General features: G+C 41.6%; 1 protein-coding gene and 1 long non-coding RNA gene across 2 annotated transcripts in view; one reads left to right on the top strand and one right to left on the bottom strand.

Annotated features, from left to right (window-relative positions):
- The window catches only part of LOC103000320 (serine/arginine repetitive matrix protein 3-like), a 33,693-nt gene extending 18,951 nt beyond the window's left edge, over positions 1-14,742 (bottom strand). The window contains exon 1 of the mRNA XM_057531707.1: positions 14,334-14,742. Coding sequence (XP_057387690.1) covers positions 14,334-14,632 — 299 coding nt within the window. The 5' untranslated portion in view covers positions 14,633-14,742. The remainder of the gene's footprint in view (positions 1-14,333) is intronic.
- A 225-nt stretch (positions 14,743-14,967) lies between these two features.
- Positions 14,968-23,839, top strand: part of LOC103000489 (uncharacterized) — a 54,355-nt gene continuing 45,483 nt past the window's right edge. Inside the window, exon 1 of the long non-coding RNA XR_451626.2 lies at positions 14,968-15,111. This is a non-coding gene — a long non-coding RNA (uncharacterized LOC103000489). The remainder of the gene's footprint in view (positions 15,112-23,839) is intronic.

Raw genomic sequence — 23,839 nt, 5'->3', positions numbered from 1 at the left:
CAGAAATCCTGCCTGAGTTCCCAGCCCCCTGGCCTATCCTACAGATGTTGGACTCAGGACTGCAACAGCAACTCCCTTGCCGGACGCAGCCTGCTGGCCCACACCGCGGATTTTGGACTGGCCAGCCCCCGCAATCCTGTGAGCCAATTTCTTAAAATAAATCTTTCTCTCTCAACCCCTCCTTCTCCCCGCCCCCCACCCTGACACCCCTACCTTACGATTCACCCACTCCACTCCTAGGTATTTACCCAAGAGAAACAAGGGTGCTATGTCCACATAAAGACGTGTACATGGACGTTCACAGCAGCTTTATTTGTAAAGGCCAAAAACTAGAAACAACCCCTATCAAGAGGTGAATGGATACACAAGCTACAGTATATCCATGCAATGGAATACTACTTAGCAATAAAAAGGAATAAACTATTAATAAATGCTACAAAATGGATAAATCTCAAAATAATCATGCTGAGTGAAAGAAGCTAAACTCTTTTGAGTGCATACTGTATTCTAGGACATGCTGACTAAAGTAAAGTAAAAGAAAATAAAGAGTAGTTGCCTAGTAATAAAGGGGGGAGGTTACTAAGAGGGACTAGAAAAATTTGGGGGGTGACAGATATGCTCGGTATCTTGACTATAGTAATGGTTTTATGGGTCTACACATATGTCAGAGCTTATCAAACTATACACTTTTAATATGCACAGTTTACTGTATAACAATTATATCTTAATACAGTTGCTTCAAAAAAAGATATCTGTCAGAAGTGTTAAGGAAAATTTTTAAGGCTTAAAAATGCCTTCTCAGCGAATTCCCTGGCTGTCCAGTAGTTAGGACTCAGCGCTTTCACTGCCAAGGGCCTGGGTTTGGTCCCTGGTCAGGGAACTAAGATCCCGCAAGCCCCAGAGGGGTGGCCAAAAACTAACTAAATAAAAAGCCTTCTCAACAAAAAGAATAACAAAGACCATCTCCTTCCTTGGGATCAACTGTCAACAGACAACCTAAAGAACTATTTCTCTCCTATCTTGAGTCAGCCTTTTTAAATAAGAAGACTGATCTTTAATCTGGAAGGGTAAGTAAGGATTAAGGGGGAAAAAAAAGAAAGAAAAAAAATTGAAGCCCAAGATAGGAAGGAGACAGGAACAGAAGAAGGAATTGCTTTAAATTCATATTTATAGATTAAGAAAAATCACATCCTAAAATATATCTGAAAATTGGGTAATTTCCAAGGAATCATAAAGAAGCGCCAGGAGAATGGATGTAGAATCCATGCCAAATTCTAGAACAGAGTTTTAAAAACCTGATCCATAAGGAACTTCTACAACATCATGTTTGCTCCTGGTCCTCAGCCCTTTCTAAGTCCCCCTTCCGGGACTTCTCTCTGGGTTCTGGCTCCACCCGTCCCTTAAACACCAGTGCCCTCCCGATCCTTGTTCGACTTGTATGCTCACTCCACAACCGGGTTTGCAACCTTCCATGGGAGTCATCATTCTCTCTGATAATTTGATGAAAGCTATAGCTCAGAACAATGTATATTTACAGAAAATTTTACATGTAATTATTTCAAAGGTTTCAAGAGCTCCCAGGACCCTGGCCATGCAGTCCTTAGCTTCTCAGGGCAAGGAAATTCCTCACAGAATCCCAGCCTGGGCTTCGTCTCTAAAAACCCATGCAAAGCGAGGTGCACACAGCTATGGCAATGGAAAATCTGAATGCTAACAAATAAAATTCAAATAGCACCTAGGATCTCATGATATTTTTCTGGGTATGTTGGAGCAATAGTTCAGCTAGGCAGATTCTTGGTTACCTAGTGAATGCTAATTAATAAGATTTATGAAGGAAGCTTCTAACAACTATTCTGCAGAAGCCCATCCTCTTAAATACTCGATTTTAAAAAGGTGATTTGAATGAGGACACAGAAAACATGCTTATCAAATTTTGGATGAGAAGTTGTGACAGTGAGTAGCTGGACCTTAGACCCAGGATCTAAAACATATCGACTAAATTCAGCCTAGGGGTGAAGTGGAGCTGGGAAAGATCCTCAACTCAAAGACCTTTTCATACACATACTCTTCTCTTCCTCAAATACAATAACTGATGGAAATTTAATGCACCCACCAAGACTGCACACTCCTTGAGATCAAGGTCTAAGTCTTATTTATCTTCATATATTTATCTTCATATAACACCTTGAATAACGTCAGTATCACGGTCTGATTGGGCTATATTATGCTATGCTAACAAATAGCTCCAAAATCATGGTGCCTACAACACAAGGGTTTATTTCTCACTTACATACAGTAAATGTCAATCTTGGATTGTCTTCAGCTCTGCTCCATCATTCTGGAACCCAGTCGGAAGGCTCCATCATTCTGGGACCAGCCCCAGCTAAGGCAGGCCGGTTCCATGACAGAAGGAAAAGAGCTACCGGCAGAACCACAAGATGGAATTTAAAACATCTGCTCAAACATGGGACACATCACTTCCTCCAACATTTTATCAGTCCAGGAAAGCCAAGTGTCCAAACCTGATGTCAGCAGAGTAGGAAATACAATCCTCCGACAGAGAGGACCCTGGTAGAGAGGCAACAAATACTGTGAACAATCATACAACCGACCACAGTGCCTTCGTAATAGAAGGTGCTCAGTAACTGGCAGTAATTATTTATATGCCAGGCCATAAATACCACTGGGCAGAGACTGTAATCTGTCTCGCTCACTGACGCATCAGCGCCGCACGGGGCCCGCCACATGGCAGAGGACACGCTAAATCCTTACTAAGTGAACAGGGTTAAGATGAGCATGGGATCCCGAATCAAAAAAACCTGCGACCAAATACTATGTCCGCCAATTCCTGACTTAGCGGAAAGCCATTTTTGTCTTCTGATTCTGGGATGGTTGTTGTAAAGATTAAATAAAGGGCTTCCCTGGTGGCGCAGTGGTTGAGAATCTGCCTGCCAATGCAGGGGACACGGGTTCGAGCCCTGGTCTGGGAAGATCCCACATGCCGCGGAGCAGCTGGGCCCGTGAGCCACAACTACTGAGCCTGCGCGTCTGGAGCCTGTGCTCCGCAACGGGAGAGGCCGCGATAGTGAGAGGCCCGCGCACCGCGATGAAGAGTGGCCCCCGCTTGCCGCAACTAGAGAAAGCCCTCGCACAGAAACGAAGACCCAACACAGCCATAAATAAATAAATAAACAAATAATTAAAAAAAAAAGAAATTAAATTGAAGTACTTAAAAAAAGATGATTAACTTAAAAAAAAAAGATTAAATAAAAATACATGAGAAAAAGCGCCACGAAAACGGTGCTCTTTTATACAGATGTTATTTCTCCAGATAGTCAAATGGGATGAAATTTGATAAAAAATAAACTCATTTAAACTTCTATAGTAATGCAGTACATAATATCTTGCATTTATTTTCAAAGCATCAACTGGCAAGTAAAGAATGAGAAAGATTAGACTTAAAGCAGTTCACATGAAAAAGAGACAATGTTTTAGTTGACCATAAGCTAAATATGATCAAAGAGTAATGTTGCTGCCAAAAAATGTAATGCAAATTTCAGGCTGCATTAATAGAAGGAGAGTACCCAGATAATAGCTTCATTGTATTCAGCAATGGGCAGTTCACATCTGAAGCAGCCAGTCAGTTCTGGCCACCGTATTTTAAGAGGTATACTGACAAACAGACTTTGTCATGAGTTTAGCAATGTGCATGAAAAAGGTCTGTAAACCATGTCATGTGCATATGGTTCGAGAATTAGGGCCTTTTTTCCCTTAGCGTGGCAAAAAGAAGACTGGAGTAGGATTTAACAGTCATTTTCAAACACCTTAAGAGTTAACTGTGTATAAGAAGAATAAGTTTCATATGTATTGCGCTAGACTGCCAAGGACCAGTAAGTGAAAGTTAAGAGGGGTAACAGATCAAGCTCAACGAGAAGTTCTTTCTGACACTTAGAAACCTAAAACAAGGAAGGGTGGATGACAACACGGTTACAGGTGCTACTGAGGAAACTGAATTGGGTGGGAGTCGTACAAATCTTACTCACTCCTCTATGGAACCAAATATTTTTGAGGCATTTGAAAACGTCCAAACAGTATTTCTCTTTTCTGATTAAATAATAATACTATTAATATTACTAATAACAGCAACAAAGAACAAGAACTGAGGTTAAGTAGTAAAACAAGAAGTTGTTTGGCCTGACAAACACAGAAAGGCATGCTGTTGAAAGGAAATGAAATTTCAAGCCTAGATAACATTAAACATAGACACAGTGTCTAGGTCTGTACAGAGAAAATAGGCTTAGTAAAAATTGCATTTATTCTGGAAGTTGGTTTTCCTCGCATGACCTAACTCCTATCATTTTCACGGAGGTGCAAAAGATTTTTTAAAAGTTCCTACAATGGCACTTAAGCAAAAATTTGCTAACATTAAACTAGCGCTCTTGTTGCAAGACAGTACTAGCGTTATCGATCAACTTGTATAATCATTCAAACTTCCCACGGCAGACTATTACACAGAACACCACTGTCATTTAAAAATGGTCCCTCATTAATATCTTATTTTGTTTCCTTAATCTATTCAACATCCAGCACTTTTCCAGTCTCATTCGCAGCTTTCAATTCCCAAGTATTCTCTGCATACTCTGGTCTCTCTAATAGGTCCTAAGTAGTAAAGATAAATGCCCAACTTATATTTGTATCCTGGTCCCTCAGCTTCACATCACTCACAGCATAGTAAACACTCAAAATTGTTTGTTAAATTCCTTTCTTTAATGAAATATTTTAAAAAAATAACCTAATGAACTTTTCATTATATTTTAATTGTTACACAAGAGAGAGAAAGTCATAGTAGGCTGTAAGGATATACTGGATATTATGTTCTTGTTATACTAAGAAGTGAATAACCACTCTTTACAAAGTATCTTGGAATACAAATTTCCTTCTCCTTTAAAGTCCTCTTTGCATCCTAAAAGGGCACATTGAACGCGATTTCACCGTACACAGGATTTTCAGAGTACTGACACAAGATGCTAACACCCCACTTACTTCCCTCACTACAGGTACGTGTGTAAAAATTGAGCTAAAAAATCGGGTTCACTGACTTGTTAAAGTAAATCTGTATGTGCCTTTCCAGAATATATGTAAATTCAGATTTTAAGAAATCTATTCTTCCAAGCCAAAAATGTAAAGGAAAGTGTAAAGGAGAAAAGTTCAACACCTATCCTCTACCAGGAAGTATGAAAGTTTAGGACTTACTTGGTACAGGTTAAGGCTTGTTTAGGAACTTGTCACTGGATTCCTGTCCTGTTACTTCTCTCCCTCCTCTTTTGTGGCACTATCGAGAATTGCACAGGTCATGGGGACACAATGCTCTGCTGCAGAAATCAGGAGAACACAGTTTCGCATCTCCCATGTCAATCCAAAGGACAGAAATGTCTACATTCCACTGGGAGATGGCAGAATGAGTCAGTAAGGAGATAAACCAGTTATCAGTTAAAAGATACAGTAACTAACTAAAAGTGTTAATTTTCTTTTAAATTAGATACTTATGTATTAAAGCAATTATTTTTAAATGATGGAAATGATGTATAACTAAAAAACTGTTTAAATAAGAAGCCACTAGAAATTAATTATAGCTAATATGTATTGAATGTTTTCTGTGTGTTGGGCATTCTTCTAAGTGCTCAACATACATGAACTCATGTTTACCCTTCATCACAGCCATATAAGGTAGTATCCTCATTTTACAGATTAGAAAAAGGAGGCACAAGAAGATGTGGTACATATATATACAATGGAATATTACTCAGCCATAGAAAGGAACAAAATTGGGTCATCTGTAGAGACGTTGATGGATCTAGAGACTGTCATACAGAGTGAAGTAAGTCAGAAAGAGAAAAACAAATATAGTATATTAACGCATATATGTGGAACCTAGAAAAATGGTACAGGTGAACCGGTTTGCAGGGCAGAAACAGAGACACAGACGTAGAGATAAAACGTATGGACACCAAGGGGGGAAAGCGGCGGGGGGTGTGGGTGGTGGTGGGATGAACTGGGAGATTGGGATTGACATGTATACACTGATGTGTATAAAATGGATGACTAATAAGAACCTGCCGCATAAAAAATAAACAAAATTCAAAAATTCAAAAAAATAAAGAAAGAAAGAAAAAAAGAAAAAGGAGGCACAGACTAGTCAGATAACTTGCACAAATCACATAGCTAGTGACAGGCAGGAAAGGGATTGGAATTCAGGCAGGACAGCTCCAGGGCTCATTCTTTAACCTTTATGGGTAGGTATCACTATGGTATACTTTGACATTTGAAGGTCTTTTTGAGCCTATTAACATTAATCACATATAAAGAAATTTTTTCAAGACTGTATAGAATTATTATTAAAATGCTTCCACAACCAACTTTTAGGATTAGATGACTGAATCCAATACATTACTTCATTTAAACCACTAGTACCTAATCTAATTTTCCATATAATCTATCTTTTGGCTTTATTATACTTCCTGATAAGTGCAACTGGGCACCTCTTATACACTTAGCATTGTGCCCGACAATATGTCACTAAAAGTACTTTGCATAGACTAGATCTGTGATGTTTTATTCATATGAGTGTGCATTAAAGTAATTCTTCTACTTCTCAAGTACTGAATACAATTATTCAACAGACATTTGAATACTTAATGAACACCAAGTAGTATGGATACAAAGATAAATTAGATGGTTTCTGCTCTCAAGGGAGGCCACAGTTACAAAACAATGAAGCAAGTGCTTTTATGGAGAGATGACCAAGGTTCCAAGGGAACAGAGTTCCCCCAGCGTGACAAGAATGAGAGCAGTTCCATGGGCAAAGGCATGGAGATGTAAAAGAACATTTTCCTCTTGGGGAATATCAAGCTATTTAAGTAGGACTACAATGCAAAGTTTAGAAAGAAAGCAAGGGAAACAGTGATAAGAGATGAAGGATGAAGCTGGAGCTAGATAAAGAAGTCTTGTAAGTCATAATATAAAAAGACTCAAGCATCTCAAGGATTTAAGCGGGACACTGATAAGATCAAATATGCTAACAACAGTGGTTATCACACTTCTTATTTTAAACAGTAGTACCCTGATTTCATGAAATCTTATGCAAACATCCACACTTAAAATTGATAAATGTAAAACTGCACTGGTAGAAATTGGAATGAATATGCTTGGAATGAACCCTTCACAGAATAGTTTCAAAACCACTGCTTTTCAAAGGAAGAATTAATATGGCCACACAGTTGCATTTTATTTACTTTATGCCTCTCCCAATGTGATTCTAACTTCTCAAGTGCCAGGATTCATTCTCATAGTTTCTCTTCAATCATAGAACTAGGAATACACAGAACTAAGCAAATAGTACTAGGCCTTCAAAATCAATGACAAAAGTTATAATATAGAAAAAGGAAGATAATCAGCTTTTTCACTTACGAGTTAAACTATAATTTAAGTGACTACATTTTCTAACCTAAAAGTTAGGATTTATGGTTGGACAAATACTAGTGTATTTATGGCCACAGAATATTCAAAACTGGTACAGTGTTGGAAAATATAGGATATATGTTGTAATTGGTATAATGTAATTTTTTAAAGATTGGTATACTTGTTTTCTTAACAATGACTTTGTATCTGAAAATGCTTCCCCATCTATCCCTTGAGAATCTGTTCTCCCACCTTATAGAATTTGGAACTCTACATAAGATCTCTGAAAATGACCTTCAGTGTGAAACTGCTTATCTTCCTCATAGCCATCTAATATGTCCCCAGCAATAACACGTAAAACTGATTAAAGATATGCATATGCCTCTCCTGCAATTCACTGGTCTTGATTCTTCACAGTGAGATGTGCTAATAAAAAAAGCAAGAATACCATTCTATGCAAAAGGTATATAATGATTAACATGTTTCATATCAAAACGATTATATTCACTTCATACAATTTAATCAAATCCCTACAATCCTTCCCTCTACCCTTCTCCTTCCCCATGGTGGGGAACACAACCACTCATACAGTCTCGAGAATTTTTAAAGTATCATCCCCTTTAAAAATAGATTGATTAGGGCTTCCCTGGTGGCGCAGTGGTTGAGAGTCTGCCTGCCAATGCAGGGGACACGGGTTCGAGCCCTGGTCTGGGAAGATCCCACATGCCGCGGAGCAACTGGGCCCGTGAGCCACAACTACTGAGCCTGCGCGTCTGGAGCCTGTGCTCCGCAACAAGAGAGGCCGCGACAGTGAGAGGCCCGCGCACCGCGATGAAGAGTGGTCACCACTTGCCACAACTAGAGAAAGCCCTCGCACAGAAACGAAGACCCAACACAGCCATAAATAAATAAATAAATACTTAAAAAAATAAAAAAACAGATTGATTCAAAACAAATGTTCAAAACAATGTTTAACACATATTAAAAGAAAGTTAGAGAACAATCTCACTTTTCTCTATCACATAAGATACCAACAACCACCCTGGGCCACTCTTATCATGCGTTAAAAGTTCTCTCATAGCATGTGGTTCAAAGCCAACCAGTGACAATTATTAAAAGGAGCAAGAGGGGAGACAGGCACAGGATACAAATTAAATTCTTCAATATATCATTCGACCAACATGTACAATATATTCACTTGCAGACATGTTTAAGAAATGGTCCTTAAACAGAAACAATATAAATATTACTATAAGGAAAATACCTTCTCCATATGATATAGCAAACTCAGTCCAAAACTTAGTATTCAATGCATCTTTTCGGGACACGCTCTACACTCCCTAAATCTGCAAAAATAGCCAACTATTCTGCTATAAATTTGTTTGGGATGAAGATAACTCTCTTCATTATAGTAAAATAAATTTTATCACATGCATTTTAGGGAAGCAGCTTAATAAGTTACTCATTTATATTTCTTTCAAATATAAAAGTCTGAGGAGTCTCAAATAATCATTAAGAACAAACTGACTTTTAAACAAAAGCTTTTTATAAATAAAAATGTACTTGAAAGTAATCCTACAAAAACATACAAAGAGTCCTCATATGTAACTATCAAAACAATACCCAATATCAAACATTTAACTATACACATTTAACTACTGATATATATTCAAGTAGAAGGTTTCAGAGTAAAATTTCCATGTCTTTTCCACTTAAGGGCAAGTTTTTTGAAAAATATTCTGCAGACAAATAGATATTTTTTAAACAGACTGTACAACCACTATGTTGATTTTAACAATACCTCAAGTAAAGTTAACTTAGAACAAATACTAATAATAGTTAGAAATATTAAGTTATATACAATGTTTAATTGCCCTTGCCGTAATACAAAGAAGTTCATAAATTATCTTAAGATAAATCTATATTTTTCCCTAGTTTGTGAAAACTGCAATAACCTTTCTATTAAGAATAACTTCTGATTAAACCACCCTCAATAACTGAGATTCAAACAATCTCCCAGATGGAGCAGCTGGGAGAAAATAAAGAGGACAGTTTTAAAAAAGAACGTTGATGCTGTAGATAAGATGATACGACATTAAAAACCAGTGTGACTGGAGTCTGCAAAATATAAATACATAACAGTGAAAGAAAACCCTTTAAGCCCAATGAGGAAAATGCAATTTACAGGATCATCTATGACTAAAATTCTGAGCTCAGCCTTTCTTATTTCTAAAATTTTTGCCCAAATTTCTGCAGATTACAAAGTCTAAAAACTTTAAAAAATCCTATAGAGTGGACTTAAACATACTTATTAGTATTAGGTAATGTTTTATGCTTAAGAAGTCTACCAAATATTATTTAAAAATCCAATTTTACATAAAGTATGTTGCACTACTGATTGCATTTTATAGAAAAGAAAAATTAAATGACATTTGAAAGTGACATTGGGTTAAATAATGAAATTGAGAACATAAATCAGCCTTAAGTTCCAATTAAAATTTCTAACCATTATTTCTATTCTCACAGATCTTGGCACAAATATTTTTTTTTTTTAAGTTTTTTTTTTAAAGGATTTTCTTTTCTTTTTTATTTATTTATTTATTTATTTATTTATTTATTTATCTATTTTTGGCTGTGTTGGGTCTTCGGTTCGTGCGAGGGCTTTCTCCAGTTGCGGCAAGCGGGGGCCACTCTTCATCGCGGTGCGCGGGCCTTTCTCTATCGCGGCCCCTCCCGTCGCGGGGCACAGGCTCCAGACGCGCAGGCTCAGCAATTGTGGCTCACGGGCCCAGCTGCTCCGTGGCATGTGGGATCTTCCCAGACCAGGGCTCGAACCCGTGTCCCCTGCATTAGCAGGCAGATTCTCAACCACTGCGCCACCAGGGAAGCCCCCGGCACAAATATTTTTAAAATGCAGTAGTCTACTTATTTTTTTTTGCATGTATTTAAAAAAATTTTAAATTATATTCCCTCAATAATGATAAATCCAAGTAATGAAATTTTTACCTATGCTCTAAATTAGCAATTCTTTGACAGTCCTTTGAAATTTAAAAATGAAAAAAAAACTTGAAAACATTTCTTTTAACACCACAACTTCAATCTTCATTTTTACTCATTTGTTCAATAGAGGAACTAACAGCCTATACTAAAAAAATCAATGGCATCATTTTAGCTGTTCCCTTAATTTTTATAATATTCAATTATGTTAAGAGCAATAAAACTGTGCCTGTTATCCCAAAGTTGTGCTCTCAACCCATATTCAACATGAAAATAATTTCTTGCTTTCTGTCTCATGCACAAGAACAAAACAAAAAACTATTAAAGTGCTCAAAAGATACTCTGAACACTTATATACTCACATGCTTAGCTCTTAACCCTTAAACCCCTTCTCTAGGAATAAGACTTCTCTAAAATTGGGGAGGAAGGGTGTCACTCTTACACAGCCAGGCATGAATAGCATAAAGCAAAGCAAATTTGACTGATTATTTTTAATTAATTTTGTGTCCAGTTCCTCCCTTTCCCCCTTATTCCACCATAAAGTTTGAGCTAACTCATAAGCAAGTTCTACTCATATTTACTCACATTTCTTTTTTTAAAGTCATCAAAGTGAAATGATTTCAGAATGAAAACTCCTCAAGTACTCCATTCAATATCTCCTGCGATTTCAAATAAACCCAACTGCCTAACAAAAAGAGAAAAAAGCTCCCAGGAAAGTTAGAGTATGCAGTTGTTCTTTTATCAAAATAGATTTCTCACAAGTGACCCAAACACAATTACAGCTTAGGAAAATCAAGCCTTTAATTCTGAAGAATAATTTGCACCTAGAGAAAAATTCAAGGTGATGGTTTTCACTGCATGTGGACTTTAGACCAAATCTATTTATTTTAACTTTGCTGAAGTCTGGGTATAACCACTTGTTGGCCTATGTTGCAGGACCACCGTCCTAGTGAGAGCATCTTACAACAAGCTGCTTTTGATACCTTACTAATTAAACTACCTTGGATAGGATTCCAGACAAACCTGACCATAAAATTTTGGCATTCTAATTTGGTTTCAATGTACTCTAAATGGTACAACACTAGATCACATGGCAATTTTTCTATTCAGTTAAAACCTTAATAGGTAGCATATAAGTGGCACAACTTCGAATTTAGCAAGCCCATAAATATTAACCTTGCCCCCAAACATTTTGGAGAAAGGGATAATTCAAGGAACACACTGACAAATCTTAACATTATGCCAAAAATGTTTTTGTTTTTTTTTTTTGCCATACTGCACAGCATGAGGGATCTTAGTTCACCGACCAGGGATCAAAGCACGGAGTCCCAGCCACTGGACGGGCAGGGACATTCCCAAAATTTGTTTTTAAATTGTACGACAACTGACTTTTCATAAATCAAATCACATTTGATAAGTACCATATAAATAAAAGGGATTAATTATTTGAAGGCACCTTTTAGTGAATCCTTTTTGTAAAATTTAGAAGTCTCATATAACATAACTAACCACTACTTGTTTTATAATCTTATACTTGTAAATATCAAAGTTCTTGAAGTAGAGCATAACTGCTTTCTTGGGCTAAATACATCCCAGCATTACTGCCCTGCTCTCTCTTTCCCAAGTTTTAAAAATGTCACCCCAAAAAACAGCTATTCGTCTGTAGTAGAATATACAACACTAGGAAAGTCGAAAAAAGAAACTAAGTGATTTTTTAATGTAAAATAGAAATGTATGTACTCCCAAAGATAGGTCAACGAATTATTTTTGGCAATGATCACAATAAATGCCAAATTAAAATGATTTTTAAAAAAATCAAGATATGCATTTCTTAAATCACTTTCCCACGTGCCTTTGTCACCTGGAGGAAACTGTTCAAGAACTGTTTCTCTCCATGAACACATGACCTCCACAATGGCACCAAGGTCAACGAGACATACAGGAGGGGGGTATGCTGAGTAAGTGCTGATTTGCCCAGTTCTACAGTTCCCTTCAAAAAGAGAGGAAGATAAATAAAAATTAAAATTTATTTATACAGTACAGGAAAGGAAATGATGTTCCAAGTCGTAACATTCAAGTACCCCATTACAGAATTGCATATAGACGTATGTCAGCAACAGCCACAGGAGCAAGACGTAAAAGGGGCATCACAGCACAGAACCAGGTACAAAAATTGCTGCACAGAAAGAATTAACAAGATACCAAACTGAAAAATCCTCCCTTAATTCTTGTACTGAAAACCTTTGGTACCCTGGCTACATGCTACAACGACTCAATTTCAAAGTGAGAGTCTCTGCTGACAGAACTTCTTGAAAAAAGACGAATAACCAAAGATCCATAAACAACCGAAGAAGCACCCGCGTATCAGAAATGCTCAGGTAAGAAGTAAATTTGTATATGCTGAGCCTGCCAGTTAATGTGAAATTCACCAGGTGTCCCGGTGTTCCCTCATCCTTTACCAAAGATCCCTTCGGACATTTCCTCAGCTGTCACAATCCCCAACCTTTCACAAACCAGAAGTTTTCTTGGATGAGATTTAAGCTCTAAAACACATTACCCACTTGGTATAATCTGTTTAAGCTGGACTTACACGCAAAAAATCCTTATCATATGAAATTACTATATTTCAAATTTCCAAACAACTTTCAAATATGAAACAAACATATGTCAGAGGTAGCACCTGAAAATTTAAAAGTGACTTAGCGGAGAGCAATTCAGCTATGGATAATTCATTCCAACGTTTGGTAAATAGGCTGCATGCATTATAATAGTAGAAGACTAAAGGGGGGAAAAAATCTGCAGAAGCACTGGGGATTTATTCACAATCAGCAGAGAACTGGGCTGACAGCAGTCTTCCAAGTTACTTTCAGGGAAGCTCCTGATTGGTGGGCGGCACTGGGTCAATGTGATTACTTAACCCTGGCAGTTACAACTAAACTCCACTTTGATGGGCTCCAAAGCTTATGACAAAAAGACGACTGCTTGAGCATATCAAGTACTTCGCTGTCCTGCTTCTATTTCTCTCTCACACAACTAGGGGCCTGACACCTGAAACTCATCAGAAAAACATTACCTCGTTTTGGGGCTTTAGAGTTTTGTATTTATTATTTTTAAAGTCCACTGGGCATAGATTCAGTTGGGGGTGGTGGTGGTGTGAAAGATTAACCCATTTCCTGCACACACAGGGAAGAACTCATGACCATTCAAGCAGTTCCCTCTCTCCCTAGTAACTTTTTTTTTTTTTAAATATCATTTAGTCCTAAAATAACCATAAGCAACAAACATCAAACATTGGCATGGCAACGTCCACACATCATGCCCTAGTGCTACCCACAGGCAGATCTGTTCCTCTCTGGTCCCCATCCAGGCGGGTCCTCCGGGTCCCTCTCGCTTTCGTCCGGTCCAGCAAGGCTTCCCCCCGAGTTTTGCTGTAAAATCCGCCACTTTCGCTGGCCCGGGCAAAAGCAAGGAGCCTCGTCCCCAGGGCAGAGTTTCTCCCAACTCCCAGCAAACATTTCCTGAGCGCTTCCAGCGGGCCCCCCGCGCGCACCTGGCCGGGCCCCTCGCCCCCTCCCCGCACTTTACCAAGCCCCAGACATGGGCCCACCTGCCTCCCGTCGCCTGTCCCACGGCCGGGTCGCCCAGCCAACTCCTGCCCGGAGGCTGCACTCCCCCGGGTCCCGAGCCCCCATCAATCCGGGGCCGACCCCGAGGGTCAGGGGCGCCAAGAGGGGCCCCCAGACAGGCTGACCCCGCGACGCCCCCCAGAGGCCGGGTCCCGCGCGCCTGTCAGCGCCCCCGGAAGGGGTCAGGCAGCGGGGCTGAGCTCGCCGGGTGCCCTGTCCGCTCCTGACACCCTCTCCCCCCACCGCACTCACCTGGCGGTCTCCGGCCGAGGGGCCGGGCGAGGGGCTCGGGGGTCGCGCGAGGAGGCCGCCGGGCCGCCCGCCGCGGCCCCCACCCTCGCTCCCGCTCCCGCTCCCGCTCCCGCTCCCTCTCCCGCTCCGGCCGGCGCGCGCCCCGGGCCCGACGCGCGCCTGGAGCGCCGGGGGGGAGGGGGCGCGCGGACGCGCGAGCGCCGGGGGAGGGGGCGCAGGAGGCGGGGGCAGGGGGCGCGGCGAAAGCAGCGGCTCGGCGGCGTCGGCGGAGAGAAAGCAGCTTCGGCCGCGTCCGTCATGGCGCGCGGCGGCAGCGGCGGCTCCCTCCGGCTTCCCGGCTCCCTCGCCTTTAGTTTGACCTTTTCCTCCAGTGTGTCTCAGGGAGAGCAGCGGTGCGCGCGCGTGTGCATGTCTCTCTGTGTGTGTGCGCGCGCGCGGGGAAGGGGCCGGGTTCGCTCCCCGACGCCTGACGTCACTGCTATGGCAACGGCAGCCCCGCCCCTTGCCGCCTGTTTCCTGCCCCGCCCTCTGTGCACGTTCCGGGGCCTCACGTGCTCACTCACACGCACGCACGCACGCTCGGAGCGCGCGCGCCCAGAGCGTTGACGGGGGGGAGTTGGGAGGTCATCTGGGCCTCCTGGTAGCCTCCCTGAGTTCAACCAATCCAGTGAGGAGAAGCCGTGGGCGGGGCGGGCTCGGCTGCCAGAGCGGCGTGAAAAATTTCCCAAGGCGGAGCGAAAACCTTTCCTGAGCGACTGAGCATGCCCGGTGGTGAAAGGTGAGCGTTGCCTGAGAGTTTAGGTGGGTGGCGGGAGGAGGCGGTCCGGTAGTCGAGGGAGGGGAACTCCGGGGGCCAGTATAGGGGTGTTTAACTGGTATCGAACTGGGACTGCGTGGTGTGAGTCAGGCAACCCCGGATTGCAATCCGGCCCGGCCGCTGTTGCTGTGTGACCTTGGACGTGTTACTTAACCACTCTGAACTGAATGTCTTGAGTAAAATAGGGTTACTAAAATGTACCATAGTGGTTGTGAGAAGTAGAAGCGTGGAAAACGTCTCACCTGGCAAATTGTAGACCCCAAACACTTAGTTATTAGTATGGAGTCCACGGCCTCCTTATTTTATGAATGGGGACACAGGACTCGGAGATTAAGTGACCTGTTCAATGTCAGGTAGTGGCAGAGACCCAGGCTTCAAGTTCAGTACTCTTTCCTACATGGCCTTCGCTCAGGGAGAGGGGGAAAAAAACACACTACAGAAAAACATGTAAAGATGTTTCCTTTGCTCTCTGTGGATCCCTTTTTAATCCACACAAATTCTCTTCCCGTCCTCCCAAAAGTTTAGAACTCTGGACGTAAGGGGTGGACAGCCTTGGTGCAATTTTTGGAGGGCAGTTATTTGGCTCTCGATGATTTGTCCCTGAACAAACAACAGAATGGTGCTTTCCTCAATTCCCTTGGGGAGCCTAAATTTCTTCTAAAGTTTTGGTTAAAGTGTAAACACAGTAGCAAGGAGCTCCATTTCCTCCACAATTTCTAGCTACCTGAGGAAAGATTAACTCAGTTGACCAATGTTTACCCAGCATCCACTGAGTAGGTAAGAATGCTTCTGCAGCCCACAAAAGGCCTGTGACCTCAGGTCTGTGCAGGTACCTTATGATTCAGACCCACTGGTGACCCCATCGTTCCTTGTGCTTCTAGTCCTTTATCTGACTTAGCTCTTAATCACTTACTGTCTCATGGTATTTCTTTTTTTTTAAATGAATTTTTAAAAAATTATTTATTTATTTTTGGCTGTGTTGGGTCTTCGTTTCTGTGCGAGGGCTTTCTCTAGTTGCGGCAAGCGGGGGCCACTCTTCATTGCGGTGCGCGGGCCTCTCACTATCGCGGCCTCTCTTGTTGCGGAGCACAGGCTCCAGACGCGCAGGCTCAGTAATTGTGGCTCACGGGCCTAGTCGCTCCGCGGCATGTGGGATCCTCCCAGACCAGGGCTCGAACCCGTGTCCCCTGCGTTGGCAGGCAGGCTCTCAACCACTGCACCACAAGGGAAGCCCTCATGGTATTTGTTGAATGATATAGTGCTATTTAACTCTAGATTTGCTGTGAACTTTTTTAAATTATTTGTCTCCTTTCCTGTCTTATACACCCCCCCTCCCCAAAATACCTAAATCTGATCTTGGTAAAGGGCATCGCCAGCTCCTCAAACATGCCCTTATATTCCCCACTTTCTCTCCAGAAATTAATTCACTTGAGCCTTTCAAATTCCACCTAAAACGTACTTGCTTCCAAAAGGTCTTGCTGGATCTACTCAGAATGAATTAGTCCCTTTTCCTGAGCACTTGGTACATTCCTTGCTTCGGACATTGTTCCTAGTAGACTTTGTTTTCTGTGATTTGTGCACATGTCACCTAGAGAAAACTTCTCTGAACATCCATATATGGGTTGGCTGTTCCTATTCCTTGCTCTCATAGTATCTTATGGTCTAATATATTGCATCTTACCCGTTCCTTTACGGTTTGATTTATTTACCTTCTCCATCAGATGTAAAACTCTCTAATGGCAGGAAACATGTTTAGTTCCACTTTGCATTTCCAGCATTAACCTCAGTACCACAGCTATAGAACGACTAGGTATTGAATGGCTGAATGGGCTCCTTGCCTACTGCATAAAGTTCTTAGAGGCAGACTTTACTTTGTATTTATATCTCAGAACCAAAGATTTTCTGGGAAGTTATAAATCTTGGACTACTCTAAAAGGCACCAGAAATTACATGGTCACACTCATGCAATGAAGGAAGGCTTTGGCAGTAGCGTAAGATACTGAGCAGAGCAAGAAGTAGGAAATCCAGGGAGAAAGAGGTGATTTCTTAACTGCTGCTGTGGACCTAGAATGAGAGATTTTCAAACGTTGTTAAGGATATCAAGCAGATTCCTCCAAGGTGTGTCCGTGATGTTCCTCCCAGAAAAGGGGAACAGTTATGCAAAGAGGAGTCTTGGAAAAGAGATCAAGCAGTGTTTGCTTACTCTGAACTGGTAGCATTTGTTCCTTTGCCTAACTGGGCACAAGAATCTAAAGCCTGGTGCTATTCTTGTGTGTAATATTGTTCTCCCTCTGCTACGCTATTTAACTACCTATGTGTGTGTGTGTGTGTAGATGTGCGTAAATCCTTACCAAATCTAGTCCTTTTATTCCTCATCATGTGAATGGCACTGCCAAACACCCAATAGCAGGAGTCATTCTCAGTTTATCCCCATCTCCGTTCTGTCAGTCTCTGAGTCCCATAACGTCTTCCTCTTAAATGGCGGTGGTAGCCATGAACTGCCCTCAGGCTTCATGTGAGCCCTCATATCTCTCGTCTGGACAAAGCCCTCCTAATTGGTCATTTCACCCCATCTTGGCAGGTCCAGCCCAACTTTCCCCACATCCCAGACTCCAGAGGGACTTTTCTGAAACCCAGAGAATTGACCATGTCCTCAAACAGCTTAAAAATCTTCCAGGGCTCCTCCATGCCTCCTCAGGAAAAAAGATCACACTTCAATGGTTTTTTTATGCTTCATCCTCAACCAATTTCTTCAGCCACGTCTCCCACTACTTTTGCAAGAACTCTTTTGCTCCACGGATGTGGAAAACGTGCAGCTTCTCATACATACCATGTTCTCTGTGCACACAGGTTCACCTACCTGCGATTCTCTGCCCAGGCCCTCTCTACCAGGTTAATTGCATCTGTGCTTTTTAGGTCTATGAGGACAGTCGTGCTTCATCCCTCTGGCATAGCTCTTCTTATTCTGTGTTGTGAATATACTCCATGTGCTCTCATGTCTTATCTTCACTAGAATGTGAGCTACTTGAGGGCAGGGGTCTTGGCATATTTTTTACCTGTATGGAACTCTAACACCTACCAGGGTGCCTGGCACAGGATAGGTACTCAATAATTGTTTATTGAATAAATGAATGGATTATGAGCTCCATGAAGGAAAAAAAGTATTACATTTCTTTGATTCTTCACAAAGCCAGGCCCAGTATCACGGAAGTAATAAGTAGGTACTTAAAGTAACAACGAATGAATGAAAGTGTAGTAATTATTACCATGCACCCCTCACCTTCCGAGATGGCCCACACTCTGTCTGTGGAGTGTCTATCTCCCCGAATAAAACTTCTTTCAACAAAACAAAACAACCTACCATGTATCAGGGACTAAACTTAATACTTTCCATTCATTGGCTCAGTTAATCCCCCAGCAACCCTATACAGGAGACATTGGTATCTACATTCTGCAGATAAGGAAATCAGAGCTTAAGGAGGGGACATGACTGGGCCAAGGTCACACTGTTAGTTGTTGGCCAAGCCGGGATTTGATTTCAAGTTCACCTAACTTGGAAATGGACTATTACGGAAGGTATTCTGCTGCTGCTGCCGTTGTGATGGTGGTAGTACTGCTGGTGAGGATGACTTTGACATCTCTTTTGTCATAACCGAAGGCTCCTACTTCTTATCAGAGAAATCAGTGCTCCCTGTGCTGCAACAGGAAGAAATGTGATTGCATTACCTGCAGTCAATATGTACAAGTCAGGCTAAATGGAGGGGTCATATTTTTTCTTGTTCTTTTTTTTTTTTCCAGAATTATTTTTCTGTAACTGAAATAAAGATTACTTAGTTTTAGGATACAAATGTTGCACATATAAGGATAAAATGTTTAAAATTGGTCTTTGGGATATGAAGGACCCAGCTGAGGCCATTTTGGAGGCTAGAAAATGAAAACTTTTTTGGGTTAGTAACATGGTCAGTTCATGAAGAGCTAAGGTGAATCTTAGTATTTAAAAGGCAATCCTTAAAAAGTTGTGTTAGGAAAAAAGACAGTGGGTAAGTACCTTATTAGGAAGAGGCGGAGAACATTTGGTTCCTGTCTGGAGGGAGTCTCTTGCTCCAGGCTTACAGTACCAAGAGGCCCCTGGAGTTGGAGTGGGGCTCCCACAGAGTTACAAGCACACCCTTGACTGGAGGGCACGCTCCCCTCTCTGGGAAGGTCAACATCTTTGACCAGAACATAGACTTGTAGGGGCAGGTGGTGAATGAGGAAGAAGCGGGGAAGGGAGAGCCCACATGTACCCAGTTAGCCAACCAGCTCCATCAGTCCTGGTGATGAGCAAGGGAAACCAGCTGTTCTACCCTCATAGCCTGTTCAGACTGATACATTGAAATTAGCGGCTGTGTGGGTGCTGTACACTGCACAACCCTAGGGGGAGCTATTTGCATGGGTGTCCATATGAATGACATCCTCTGTACAGTACTCAACGTGTAGCCGTCCTGACTGTAATGTATTCAAGGTACATCTCTGTCTACTTTGGCAATTTCAATGATCCTGATTAAACCTTTGATAATATAAATAAATAAATATTTATTGACTGCCTACCAGTTATCATCTCAGAAATTTAAATGACTTTTATTGTACAAAGTTATTCCTAACGATTTGGGCATATTTCAAAGTGCTTATTAGACTAATAGCATTACCATTCATTTATTAATTCTAATAAACAACAATTGAGCAGCGGAGTTCCAGGCATGATTCAAAAGGCTGGATTCAACAAACGTGTTGAACACTAACTACAAGTCTTACAAAAACTATTAACTGATTCCTTCAAAAATAAAAAGCTTATGCATTTTTGCAGTTTGTTTATGCCACTTTACATATGAAGGTATTCTCCAAAGCCTCTTTATTTCAAAAACACTCATCTACTAAAACCTGGTTCTTGCATTTGCAACAATCCAATATACTAGGATGCCCCAGTGAATATAAAGCTTTTACATACTTTTTTTTGTTTTCCCCTCCTAGCTCTATCAAGAGAAGGGCCAGAAAGTTAAGTTGGCTGCTTTAAAGTTTTCCTGGAAGCACTAGGGAAACCATTTTTCATAGAGTAAGTGTGTGACTGCATTGTCCAGGAAAGAGTGTAATCAGTCTTGGATCCCTGGATCACTCTGTGGAAGAATGCTGATCTCCACCTAGAAACATTTCATTTGGACTGTTAGATGAGCAAGAAATAAATGAAAATTTGGGGGTTTGTTTGTTTTAGCAGCAAGCTCTACTCAACACCTTCACTGGAAAAGGAGACAGTATGGCCATGTTTGTACCCTAAATTTGCTGACTGCTCATACAAGTAACATTACATTCTTAACTTTGGAACCCAATTAAGGATGGCTCTGCCTCCAGTCTTTATTAAATTGCTTCCAAGTGTTTGGATGGTCTAACTATGTGTGACTGTCGCTACTGGAAAATTGTTATGCGCAGTTCCAAAAGCTGATAATTAGCTTAAAAAAGCCACCCAGGAGGAACAAATACACACATGCATACATAGAGTTGCACACACACACAAACACAGTAGTATGCAGACTTTCAGGTAACTTTTACCATTTTAACTATTGTCATTATCAGCATCAGCATATTCCTCATTTTTTTTTTAATTAATTTATTTTATTTTTGGCTGCGTTGGGTCTTCATTGCTGCACACAGGCTTTCTCTATTTGCGGCGAGCGTGGGCTACTCTTCGTTGCGGTGTGCGGGCTTCTCATTGAGGTGGCTTCTCTTGTTGTGGAGCATGGGCTGTAGGTGCACAGGCTTCAGTAGTTGTGGCACATGGGCTCAGTAGTTGCGGCACACAGGCTCTAGAGCGCAGGCTCAGTAGTTGTGGCGCACGGGCTTAGTTGCTCCGCGGCATGTGGGATCTTCCCGGACCAGGGCTCGAACCCGTGTCCCCTGCATTGGCAGGCGGACTCTCAACCACTGCACCACCAGGGAAGCCCCCCTTCCTCATTATTTTTTAAGTCAAGAGGCTTAAAGAAATCTGAAATAATAATCCAGAATATTCGCAACAACTCAGGAAGAATGAATGAGGTGACCCCAGGAAGGTAGTGGGCTGTCCTTTTAATGAATCATCATCACAGTCTCTCTGTGCTGTTTGTCCTATGACCTCAGGTGGCATGCAGCATTATGCCAGGCATCTGTGTTTGAGTGACCCTCCAGCTCCTCCAGAATTACTGTAAAGTTGGAGGTAGGATTTGCTCCTGATATTTTATGTGAGCATCGGTATGAAAGGCTGCAGCATGGGTGAGTGAGCAGTTTATTCTCCCTGAGGATGGGGCTCAGGATCCACCCCCTGCAGGCCACAATTTTGTCCTGGGGCAGACTGTTCAGTCTTTCTGTTGGACTGGCAATTTGAGCCAAGCGAGGGGCCAAAAGCCATAATGGACTAAAAACTAGGGAGGTGAGTTCTGTTAAATTACAATAACATCCACACTTCCAGGGAAGCTGCAAAAGTCATTCCTGTCAGATGTACTCAAAATCAACAGCCAAATTACTCCTGCTAAATGCTCTGAGCTACTGAATAAAGCCCTGTACTGTTTTAAATAGTAACTCAAACCCTCTAGTCCCATGCCTCAATAATAATTATGAAAATTCTCATCAGTATCCTCCGTGTTGCATGGTAATGATTATTTAATTGATTGACTACCACGTGCAAGGTACTCTCTTAGGTGCTTTATGTGTGCCGGATGCTCAAGTCTCATGACAGCCTTGCAAGGTTATAAGGAATAGCAAGAAATAAGAGTTGTTATCCCATCTTATAGATGGGGCAAGAGAAATTCAGGGCACATAAGCAACTTGCTCAATGTCACCCCAGTGGTGATATCAATGTAGTTAAAGTATATTCTTTGAATTTAAAAAAAAAAAAAAAAAAGACTTCTGTATGTAAGAGCTGATTCCAAGCTCAGGGACATTTTAAACAAATTTTTACTAGAAAAAAGTTACTATGGTAAACATTAAGAATAGAGAGGTGTCCTCGTCAAGCAACTCCTATCATGAATAATTTGGAATTAAAGGGTTTTGAATGATCTCTATCTTATTTTCCTTGGAGCAGAGCCAAGTTCTTAATACGAGTTTCTACAAAAGAGGAACCTGGGGCTGAATCTTATTTATAGAGGCAAAAGATGTTTTAAATTTCAGTCTCACATTCTTGCTCTCCACTTGAATTTGCCAGTTAACACAGGAATAGCAAATGATGTGAAGACTAAGTCTTAGTTGTCTGGGTCCTGTTCCTCCTTACTGCACATCCTTAGTTTAGGTTTGAGGCAGGGTTATGCTGAGTCGTATAACTGCTCTAGTCCACAGCAAGATTTCATAGTCATACTGTGGAACAAGTATAGCTAACTTATGTTTAGTATGGTAATCTCTCAGGATCCCAGGGGATTGGTCCAGGCCTTCCACAGACACCAAAATCCATGAATGCTCAAGTCCCTTATATAAAATGGCATATCATTTGCATTTGACCTACACACATTCTCCCACCTACTTTAAATCATCTCTAGATTACTTATAATATCTAATACAATGTAAATGCTATGTAAATAGTTGCAAATACAATGTAAATACTATGTAAATAGTGCCGTGCATGGCAGATTCAACTTCAGCCTTTTGGAACTTTCTGGAATTTTTTTTTTCAAAATATTTTCAACCTGTGGTTGGTATTTTTTTGTTTTTTTTAAAAAGTATTTATTTATTTATTTATTTATTTATTTATGGCTGTGTTGGGTCTTCGTTTCTGTGCGAGGGCTTTCTCTAGTTGTGGCAAGTGGGGACCACTCCTCATCATGGTGCGCGGGCCTCTCACTGTCGCGGCCTCTCTTGTTGCGGAGCACAGGCTCCAGACGCGCAGGCTCAGCAATTGTGGCTCACGGGCGTAGTCGCTCCGCGGCATGTGGGATCTTCCCAGACCAGGGCTCGAACCCGTGTCCCCCGCATTGGCAGGCAGATTCTCAACCACTGCGCCACCAGGGAAGCGCCCCCTATGGTTGGTTTAATTCACGGATTCAGAACCTGTGGATACGGAGGTCTGGAGGCCCAACTGTAACCGATTTAATTAAAATGGGGGTAGATTCATTGCTGGGCTATAGGCTGCTCATACTTGTTCACAAAGCTGACTGCACACAACGCTTCCTCATTCTGCATTTAGTGAGGTCTCATTGGTATTTTGAAATCAGCCTTTGTGGGAGTATTTACCCCATGTAAATTGGCAAATGCTACAAATCAGGACTTTTATTCCCCAAGAGGCAGTTAAACGTTTACCAGCACGCTACTGACTAGATTGTATTATTTGCTCAAAAATATCTGTTGTCTTCCCAGTGGGTCTGTATACTGCCTTTCCCTGTGAGAGGACAATATTTTTCACCTACTGCAGTGAGGCTTGACTGTATGACTTGCTTTGGTCGACGGAATGTGACCGGAAGTACGTGTGCCATTTCTAGGCAGAGGAGAGTGTGCCCATTTTTTTTCCCTCTGCCACAAGCTGGCACGTCCCACATAGTGTCTGTGCCTACAATCTGAGTCCTAGAATAAAGAGGATGTGGAGCAAAATCACAGCCAACCTGTAAAGGACATAGACATAAGCAAGGGATACAGCTTTCCTGTTATAAAGATCTGGGTCTTGTTGTTACGCCGGCATTACTGAGGCTGAGCTGATTGA

Source organism: Balaenoptera acutorostrata, chromosome 17, assembly GCF_949987535.1.
Source record: "Balaenoptera acutorostrata chromosome 17, mBalAcu1.1, whole genome shotgun sequence".
NCBI lineage: Eukaryota > Metazoa > Chordata > Mammalia > Artiodactyla > Balaenopteridae > Balaenoptera > Balaenoptera acutorostrata.
This window is presented reverse-complemented; position numbering and strand designations above follow the sequence as displayed.